This window comes from Barbatula barbatula, assembly GCF_947034865.1.
Source record: "Barbatula barbatula genome assembly, chromosome: 10".
Classification (NCBI taxonomy): Eukaryota; Metazoa; Chordata; class Actinopteri; order Cypriniformes; family Nemacheilidae; genus Barbatula; species Barbatula barbatula.
This window is the reverse complement of record NC_136773.1, coordinates 12,620,898-12,631,816: the sequence shown is the minus strand read 5'-3', so window position 1 is coordinate 12,631,816 and position 10,919 is coordinate 12,620,898. Positions and strand designations below refer to the sequence as shown.

General features: G+C 39.6%; 1 protein-coding gene across 1 annotated transcript; it reads left to right on the top strand.

Annotated features, from left to right (window-relative positions):
• Window positions 1–1,077: 1,077 nt before the first annotated feature.
• olfcw1 (olfactory receptor C family, w1) lies at window positions 1,078–10,919 on the top strand (the record flags this gene model as incomplete). The annotated part of the gene is made up of 12 exons (XM_079465951.1): window positions 1,078–1,268; window positions 1,493–1,778; window positions 1,855–2,664; window positions 2,854–3,075; window positions 3,650–3,773; window positions 3,919–4,819; window positions 6,291–6,449; window positions 6,665–6,953; window positions 7,814–8,650; window positions 8,724–8,954; window positions 9,105–9,228; window positions 10,021–10,919. The coding sequence occupies exons 2-12, from the start codon at window positions 1,518–1,520 to the stop codon at window positions 10,917–10,919; spliced, it is 4,857 nt and encodes a 1,618-aa protein (XP_079322077.1). The 5' UTR covers window positions 1,078–1,268; window positions 1,493–1,517.

Here is a 10,919-nt window from a genome sequence, read left to right as displayed (position 1 = left end):
AGGTGTATACTGTAACCCTTATTGGTTATTTAACTGCAGTGAAATGTGTTTATTTTTACTGGATATTTTTACTTATCATATAAAATGTATGGATGCTTTTTATGCCATGTAATTATTAACCTTGGTATGAAAAAAACATATATATATATATATATATATATATATATATATATATATACAGGTATATACACATTTCTCTTCCAGTGACAGTGAAGATTATAACAGTTTTCAATTACCTTCTTCACCCGAAATGCTGTGTTTTAATTTAGGTTTATCCTTGGAGATTGAAGGCCCTTAACATACAGCAATGACTGTCTCCTGGTAATATTAGTGTGAAGAAATGAAAACTATGGCCTGGGGCTACACTTCTGTATACCCCTGTTCTCTCTGTGTGTATACGTGTAAACATAGCCTGGAGCACAAAACAAATACCCCTAAATGCTGTTGAAGAACCTGTAATGAACTATTTAACCACAGGTCTAAATGTACCAAGAGGATATACTTTAAAAAACCTTACAAAGGAAGAGAACTCTAAAAGCCTATTGTATTCAATTTGACAGAATTCTATAATTTTTATTTTAATATAAAATTATTATTTAAGAATGTATAATTATGTATGGAATTTAATGTCATTGTTTATTTTTTATTAATAATATTAATATTATTATAGTAAATCTATTTACTCGTTTTAAAATCCTTCAGAAAAAAACAATGAAATTTCTTTGAATATATCTTAATAAAATAAGTTTCAAATCGATTGATTCTATTAGCCTTGTATACACAATGACAGTCTTGTTTTCTGGTGCGCTGCTCAACTTTCGTTCCATAAAGTCATTATCTCAAGGGAGTGTGTATAATGCTTTTTAAGACGTTGATTTTAAGTACAGTATAAAGCTAGCCTTGGATGACTCCTGTGGGGGCTGTATCTTACATGTTTGTATGGAGTACTGGCGTCATGTCATGTAGAAAATTTTACTTTGTTGTTTAATGAAGCTTCAAAGTTGTGTATAATTGGGTTCAACTGGTGAAGTGTATACAGAAAGGATGCCACTTCAGGGTGTGTATATGGGTTTGACAGTGTTGTTCCTCAGCACTTTGATCTCTTCTCAGCTCTTCCAGACCTGTAGAATCATCCACAGCACCTCCGATCTGCCAGTGCTGGCCAGTCAGGGAGACATTACCATCGGTGGCCTCTTCTCTCTACATGACACAGTGCTGGAATCTCCACTGTCTTTTACTGCAGAGCCACATCCAACACAGTGCTTGGGGTCAGTTAGTAAATATAGACTGCATATCTTTTAAGATTTTAATTTTGCAATTCATTGAATGTATCTAAATGAAAGTTCAGACTCATATTTGATCTCTACTTATAAAGTATGTTTTATCATGGTATACACAATAATAATGTGATTTTATCATGGTATAAACAAAAATAATGTGATTTTCGTGATTTACTTTGTATTATATATTTGTATTGTTTTGTTTCAAAAAGGTTTAACTTTCGAACCTTTAGATGGATGCAGACAATGATTTTTGCCATAGAGGAGATCAACAGAGATGACAGACTCCTGGCCAACGTGACTCTGGGTTATAAGATTTATGACTCTTGCAGTATCCCTTCCCATGCCCTCCGTACAGCCTTGGCCCTGATGAATGGTCACGAAGAGGACCATCATAAGCCAAAGTGCGCAGGCAGAGTGCCTGTCGTCATTGGTGATGGAGGATCCACATTATCCCTAGTGGTTGCACGGTTTCTGGGGGTTTTTCATGTTCCACAGGTGAGCTGTGGATACACTGGAGTTGTTGCAGGTGTTTTTGTGTGTGTTTGATGCCTTCTCCTCTTCTCAATTTTAGGTCAGCTATTTCTCCAGCTGTGCATGTCTCAGTAATAAACTGGAGTTCCCTGCATTTCTGAGGACTATGCCCAGTGACTTATTTCAAGTGGATGCTCTTGCACAGCTGGTGCAACACTTTGGTTGGAGGTGGGTTGGCACTTTTGCAGGGGATGACGCTTATGGTCGTGGAGGCGCTCAAATCTTCAATGACAAGGTTACCAAACTGGGTGCATGTATTGCTTTTTACGAAATAATTCCTAAAAACCACGACAAAGCAGAGATGACCAGGATTGTAAAGAGAATTGGTGAGTCAGGTGCCCGGGTGGTCCTGGTCTTTGCTCTAGAGCAAGATGCAAGGGCTCTCTTCTGGGAAGCCTTACATCAGAACCTCACTGGAATACAATGGTTGGCCAGCGAGGCCTGGATCACGGCGGCTGTTCTCTCCACCCCTGAATTCTACTCCATCCTGCATGGCTCCATGGGATATGCCATCCGTAAGGCTGATATTCCCGGCCTGCAGCCTTTCCTTCTACGGCTACATCCCTCCAAATACCCTCAGGACCCATTTGTTTTGCAGTTTTGGGAAGAAATGTTTCAGTGCTCTTTAGGCAAAAACTCCTCTATCAGACCACCCTGTAATGGTTCTGAAGTGCTGGTCAACACAGGGAACATTTATTCCGATGTATCCCAGCTCAGAATCTCTTATCATGTTTATAAAGCAGTGTATGCAATTGCTCGAGCTCTTGATTCAATGCTGCGCTGTGAACCAGGCAAAAGACCTTTCATGTGGGAATTGTGCCCAAACTCCAGCACCATAAAACCAGTGGAGGTAAATATCACTGTTTATTTTTATGAAATCTTGTTGTTTCTTATTTAACACTAATTGTCTAAAAAATTCTCTGGTGTAGATAAAGCTGAAACATTATGTTTGCAAGTGTTGTCCTTTTATCGATTTTGTTTCTCTCTCTCATTGGCTTTTTTGTCTGCCTCATTTATTCACTCCCACGCATTCATGCAGCTTCTGCATCATCTGAAGCACGTCCACTTCACTAATGAGTTTGGTGAGGAAACAAAGTTTGATGATAATGGGGATCCTGTGGCCATGTATGATCTCATAAACTGGCAGCTTGGTGGCAATGGAGAGGTGCAGTACGTCATGGTGGGGAGGTTTGATGAAACAATGCAGCCTAAATTAGTGATTGAAGAGGCAAAGATCATCTGGAATGGAAACCAACGACAGGTAATGCTCCATTATTTGTTATTATATAATTTCTTATCTATTAGAAGCTTTACTCAATTTGATTCTTTTTTCTTTCATCTACTTGTAATTCATATGTATTGTCCAAATGTTTCATCATTCTGAAAACCCGGGAATCACGAAACATTGAGAAGTCAAAATGTCAAGACAAAGCTGTGAAAAGTGAAAAAAGTGAAATAAGAATATAAAATCGTTAACATCTATAGGTCACTAATAAAAAAAGCTAATTTGCGACATATGACTTAATACTGTTAACTGCTGGTACGTTATTGGTTAGTTTCTTGCCTCCACAAAAACAGTATGCTATTTGAAACTTTCTATCACTGTTTTTGATAATTTTGTACGAACATGTGAGTACACATACTGTCATTAAAACAAATAAAGGACAACAAAAGTGACCCAAATGTCTGTGAAATCCATGTTAAAGGCATAAAATCTGATAGCGAGATTAGGAGAATCAAAAACGTCATAGCAATACAATGGCAAAAATAGGTAAGGTTATTGCTGTTAATTTCTGATGTATATCCCTGTAGTCGGTTTGCTCTCTGAATTGCAGGTCCCTGTGTCCGTCTGCAGCACCAGCTGTCCTCCAGGCACTAGAAAAGCTACCAGGCCAAACTTTCCTGTCTGCTGCTTTGACTGCATTCTCTGTGCAGCTGGGGAGGTTAGCAATCAGACAGGTGTGTCCTAAATCAAATCTCTGGTGATGTTCGTGTATACGCAAATGCAGTTTTAATGATTTTCTTAGTGTAGTAATCCTTTTTCCATTATGGAGAAGAATTATAAAAGGGGAAAATTATATTTTTTCTTTTTTTTATGTGCCAGATGCCTTAGAGTGTGAAAAATGCCTGTCTGAGTTCTGGTCCAATACTAGACGAGACAACTGCATCCCGAAACTGGTGGAGTTCCTCTCCTTCAGCGATACCATGGGAATCACATTACTAGCCGTGGCCCTACTTGGGTCCTTTTTCACTCTCGCAGTTACTCTGATATTTGCCATCAAACGTCACACCCCCCTTGTCAGAGCTAATAACTCTGAGCTCAGTTTCCTCATTCTCAGCTCACTATGGCTTTGTTTTTTGTGTGCACTAGCCTTTATTGGACGTCCCACGTCCTGGTCCTGTGGGCTTCGCCACACGGCTTTTGGTATTGCGTTCTCTCTCTGCCTGTCCTGTATACTCGGGAAGACTTTGGTTGTTCTTATGGCCTTCAGGGCTACTTTACCAGGCAGCAACGTGATGAAATGGTTTGGCCCTATACAGCAACGTGGCTTTATCTTCTTGTGCACGGCCGTGCAGGTAGTGATTTGCTGCACGTGGCTAAGTGTGGCACCTCCCGTTCCACGCAAGCTCATGACCCGCGAAACTGCCCAGATTATTATTTTGTGTGATGTAGGCTCCCCGTTAGCATTCTCACTGGTGCTGGGTTATATCGGCCTGCTGGCTGCTGTCTGCTTCCTTATGGCCTTCCTAGCTCGTAAGCTCCCAGACAATTTCAATGAGGCTAAGTTCATTACTTTTAGCATGTTGATCTTCTGTGCTGTGTGGATAGCCTTTGTTCCAGCATATGTCAGCTCACCCGGCAAGTACACAGTGGCTGTGGAGATTTTTGCCATTTTGGCCTCCAGTTACGGGCTGTTGCTGTGTATTTTCACCCCAAAGTGTTACATCATTCTGCTTAGACCTGAGAAAAATACAAAGAGATATTTGATGTCCAAATCCAATACAGAAAGAAAATATTATTAAAAGAAAAAAACATTCTACAGTCTGCTTTCATGACTGCTTCTTAAATATTATCAAATTAAATAATATTTCCCCCAAACGTGCATTTTGCAGTTGTTTGTCCACCATTTATATGAATTTTCATGAATGTGTAAATCTTTCCCAGTGTTAATGATAAACCCAATACATAAAATATGATTGAGGCGTTCTTTGAAAAGCATTATGTTCATCTTTCCAACCCCTTTGTTTATCACTGTAAGGTCTGATCCTCTGTTTGCTCTGCCACACTCATGAAGTATGCAATATGAAAGTGACATGAAACCGCTTATGCACCTTAGGCTAATTAAAATAACAGTTAAACATGTCAACATCACTTCTATCGTGATCATTGAACACTGCAAAAACAAATGCACACTAATGAATTTATTCCACATCAACCACACATGGTGCCTCTACATCATCATTGGGAGAATTGAGAGAAAGGAAATACAGACAGTCCAGTCTTTGGGGAGACTGGAGATGTGTAACATTAACATTATATGCTACATAAGTAAATGTTGTGTTACTTTGTTTAGGTGTGTCTTGTGATATTACAAATAAAAAAATTGAAATTTCATTGCATTCTTTTATTTGAAATCTTTGTGCCAGTTGCAATATTTACTTTGAGGAGCCTAAACATAATGGATTATTAATAGAGAGGGCAATAGAAAAATATAATGAAGTCACAAACTTCATAAAATAGAGGAACTTGTATTATTCTGTATCAAATCCAAAAGAAATATGCATAGATAATGTTCTGTATATTTATTTTAAAAAATATTTGAGGAACCATTCATTATCCTAAATATATTCCTTAAAACAGGGTTGGTGAATGAAATGATCATATAATTTAAGACTTTATTTTTAGATTATCAACTCCATGTCATTGGTATGAATTTGGTGCCCTAGTTAGGTAGCCTATGTAGTTTTTTATTAAAACTTATAGTTTTAATGACAATGTATAAGCATGCCATTGTCCACATGCAGTACAGTACTGTATATGTTTGGTCCTTGTAAACCCTGCAGTGTGGGGACAAAGAGAGTAATGACCTTGTGGGACATCTGTTGGGTCCATATGATGAAAACAACTTATAAATCACACAGCCTGTGTGTGTGTGTGTGTGTGTGTGTGTGTGTGTGTGTGTGTGTGTGTGTGTGTGTGTGTGTGTGTGTGTGTGTGTGTGTGTGTGTGTGTGTGTGTGTGTGTGTGTGTGTGTGTGTGTGTGTGTGTGTGAGAGAGCTTGGGCATGTGTGTCTTTGTGTTCCTATCCTCCTTTATGTCCCTGCAGAGAGCCTCTTCAGTACATTACCTTTATAAAGTCCTTCACACAGACTACTAGTTTCCAGCTGTGACTAGGCAGACCACTGTTCAGAGATGAAGATGCCAGTCATCCAGACTCTACTTTTGGTGTTTCCTTTCCTCTGCCCCATTCAAAGCACCTCAGATGAAGACTGTAAACTCTGGAGTGACCTAGACTCGGCGGTGGTCCATAAAGAAGGCCACATAGTTCTGGCTGGTATGTTTCCCATCCACTCTAAAGGCGTTGAACAGGAGCTAAACTTTACAAGTCGGCCAAACCAGAGGACATGCAGGGGGTAAAGAAAAAAAGTGTTCTTCATCTTTACATAATTAATTTCAGTGTTTTGTTAAAAATTTGATTGTAACAGTTTTTTTCATCATTTTGTCAAAACAGCATCTTTGTTTCTATTTTTCTAATGGCAATAATGTCATAATGTTTACTGTCATTTTCTAGGAGCTTAGTGAGTTTCTACTCAACTCAACATTGACTTTTCCTAGTTCTCTTCCCAAGGTTCAACATGCGAGTGTTTCGCTGGTCTCAGTCGATGGTCTTCTTCATTGAGGAGATCAACCGAAACCCTGCACTCCTGCCAAACATTACGCTGGGCTACAGGCTGTATGACACGTGTGGGCTGACTACATTGTCTCAGAGGACAGCTCTCTCTGTGGTGTCTCAACCCAGAAAGAAAATAAGTTCTGGGTCGTGCTCTTCCCCACACATCCCCATCATCATTGGGGACTCTGGATCCACCCTGTCTATGGCCAATTCCAGACTACTCAACTTGTTTCGTATCCCACTGGTGAGGGCGGACCAGACACCAGAAAAGCTTAAGGAAATAATACTATTCTCAAAAACTAGTAAAATAAGTAAAATATCTAAACATTCATACAAACAAATGCATTTTATTTGAAGATCAAAATTGCATAAAACATTAGGACTTTAGAAGAATAAAGTGACCCCAGAAAGCAAATTTTGCACACTAAAGGAAAGACACTCAAATGCAATCTTTGCATTATACAGTATAACAAAATAACAAACCAAGTACAAAAAAGTGAAATTTAGGAATTTATAGTTTTATAAATGTGTCCAAAGTGTACAAAATTAAAATACATTTTGGGAGAACTGTATGTCTAATACGAATGTCAAATATTTTTTTAAAGAGATAGTTCACCCAAAAATGTTAATTCTGTCATGAATGACTCTCTAGTTCTAATTATGTATATCTGTACAGTTCTTTGTTTGGTTGAACACAGGGAAAGATGTTTGGACAAATGTTTGAAATCAAACAGATCTGGGGCACCATTTACTACCATAGTATGAAAAATTACAATGTAGTCAAAGGTGCCTCAAAACTGTTTGCATTCCTACATTGTTCAAAATACCTTCTTTTGTGTTCAACAGAACTAAAAAAAGTGATAAAGTATAAAGTAATCTGTCCTACTATTGTAGTCAACGGTAGCCAAGAACTGTGGTTATAAGCATTCTTCTAGAAATCTTTGTCTGTGTTCATAAGAAAAAAATAAATGTATACAGATTTGGAACAACTCGAAGGTGAGTAAATGATGATTGGGTGAACTTTCCCTTTAACATATTTGGAAATCTCTCTGTTGACTTGTCTTTAAAGTTTTGTCCACTAATTTTTTCCCTTTCCTGCCTCAGGTCAGTTACTTTGCATCGTGCGCTTGCCTGAGTGACAAGCACCAGTTCCCTTATTTCTTCCGCACAATCCCCAGTGATGTTAACCAAGCCAATGCTCTTGCACGTCTGATCAAGCACTTCGGGTGGACCTGGGTTGGCACGGTCGGTGCTGATGACGCGTACGGGCGCACCGGCATAGACATGTTTACAGCGGAAGTGAGTCGCCTTGGTGTGTGTGTGGCTTACCGAGTGATTGTCCCTAAACTCCCGACTCAGCAACAGCTGCAAGAAATCGTAAGGACCATACGAGATTCAACAGCACGTGTTTTGGTGGTGTTTGCCATTGAGGAGGATATCAAACCAGTGGTGGATGAAATTGTACGGCAGAACGTGACTGGAAAGCAGTGGGTGGCTAGTGAGGCTTGGGTGACCTCCACTCTCATTTCTACCAAGGAGAACTACCCCTCCCTTAGCGGCACCATTGGTTTTGCCATCCGCCGAGCTGAGATACCGGGCCTCAAAAGCTTTCTTGAAAGCACACAGCCTCTGGCTATGCCCTACAATCCATTTGCAAGGGAATTCTGGGAAACACAGTTCCAGTGCTCTATAAACTCAAGTCTTCCTTTTGCGTCGACAACTGAGCCGGTCCAATATAGCCGCACGTGTAGTGGAAAAGAGATGATCCAGGGTACACAAAGTATTTATAATGATGTGTCTGAGCTCAGGGTGACATATAACGTGCACAAGGCTGTCTATACTGTCGCATATGCACTGCATAACCTGCTTCTGTGTCAGAGAGAGAATGTGTCTGCCTTTACTCAACCGTGCCCTGATATCCTCAATCTACAGCCCTGGCAGGTACAGCAACATGTTATATATTCTAAAATAAATGACAAGAGAATAATAACATCTATCATTTGTGCTTCCACAGGTTGTTGAGGTTCTTCGGAAAGTGAACTACACGAACATATTTGGTGATTTGATTTACTTTGATAAGAATGGAGACCCCGTCGGGTCATATGACATAGTGAACTGGCAAAGAGGGAGAGAGGAGGATCCGGTGCAGTATGTTACAGTGGGTCGCTTTGACTCCTCATCCCCGACAGCACAGCAGCTAGTTCTAAACCAGGACCAAATCATCTGGCATGGGGGAAGTAAGAAGGTATAGTATCATTTTCGATTGGTATCAGCATTTAAAATTGATGAATTCATATCTATTTAAAGTGATAAATATATTAAAATAGATCAATTAGTTTTGTTCTGTTTTTAATTAAAAAAAATTATTCTAATTTTATAAACCCTTCTTTGACAGGTACCAGTGTCAGTGTGTTCTTCTAGCTGCCCGCAGGGATTCAGGAAGGTTACACGAGAGGGTCAGCCTGTGTGTTGCTATGATTGTGTGCTTTGTGCAGAGGGCAGCATCAGCAATACTACTGGTATTCTCAGACAGACACATACACGTACACGCACACGCACACGCACACATTGCTTAACATTGCTTGAGAGTGATCAATAATGTGCCACAATATAACATGCTGAAGCAGGCATGTGTCAGTAGATTAAATAAAAAATTATAAATGTTTACAAAATAATTCATATTAGGTTTTGCTGCAAAAACAGTCTTTATTTTAATCTGTGGACAGCAAGTAAACCGCTAAATGACTAAATGTGAAGTATTTTTTACTTTATCACATTGTTTTTACTCTGGAAATATCATACTTTTTACTTATTTAATGTTTTCCCTCTATACATAAATTTTTTTTTACTCTCTTACTTTTACCGAAGTAAAATGTTATACATTATAAGTTTGATATTAAGTTTAAGAAAGTAGTGAAGTATAGTAACATTTTTCCAAAGTAGAAACATGAATTTGAGTTGAGTAAAATATACTTCACTACTGCCCACCTCTGTCGTATACATATATATACACAAAAACAATGTTCAGTCTCTGAAGCACAGTCCTCAAATACATATGTTCTCAAGTGGGACCGAAATGGTTGCATTGCAAGCCCAGAAAAAATATTTTACAGCCAAATTACATCACAATTAACTAAAATATTAAATTGCTTGCTTATATGCTTGAATTTGTTTACTGAATCACACCTCTGAATCTAAAGCATCATTAAAACTCTAAGTAAATCCTTATAAATCAAACACATGTAAGAATGGACATGCTAGCCGTTGAAACCCTTCTCTTTTCTTGCATTGTTTTGTGTGTTCGTTCTTAGACCAGTCCGAATGCATTCCTTGCCCTGAGGATTTCTGGTCCAACCAGCATCGTAACCATTGCATCCCCAAGCAGATCGAGTTCTTGTCGTACTCGGAGGCTTTTGGAATGGCCCTGGCTGTTACAGCCATTCTGGGTGCTGTTTCTGCAATGACAGTCGCTGTGATTTTCTTCCGCCATCGTTATACACCGCTGGTTCGTGCTAATAACTCAGAACTGAGCTTTTTGTTGTTGCTGTCTCTCACTCTTTGCTTCATTTGTGCGCTAACCTTCCTGGGCCAGCCGTCGCGATGGGCCTGCCCTCTTAGACGGACATCTTTTGGCTTGACCTTTGCCCTTTGCCTCTCCTGTCTCCTCAGTAAAACCCTGGTTGTGCTTATGGCCTTTAAAGCCACGTTGCCTGGTAACAACACAGCTCGTTGGTTCCGCCCCCCTCAGCAAAGACTGGGTGTGTTTTTGTGTTCTGTCCTGCAGGGCGGAGTTTGTGCGGCTTGGCTTACCACAGCTCCTCCGTATCCTGTGAGGAACACCTGGCTGTACCGTGACCGGATCATTTTAGAGTGTCACCTGGGTTCGGTAGCCCTTTTCTGCTGTGTATTGGGTTACATTGGCTGCTTAGCTGCCTTCTGCTTCATCCTGGCTTTTTTGGCTAGAAAATTGCCTGATAACTTCAATGAAGCTAAATTCATCACATTCAGTATGCTCATATTCTGCGCGGTATGGATCGCTTTTATCCCAGCTTATGTCAGTTCTCCTGGAAAATTAACTGTAGCTGTGGAGATATTTGCCATTTTAGCTTCTAGTTATGGAGTGCTTCTGTGTATTTTTGCCCCTAAATGTTACATCATTATTTTCATGCCTGAGAGGAATTCTAAAAAGTATCTCATATCCCAAAGATGA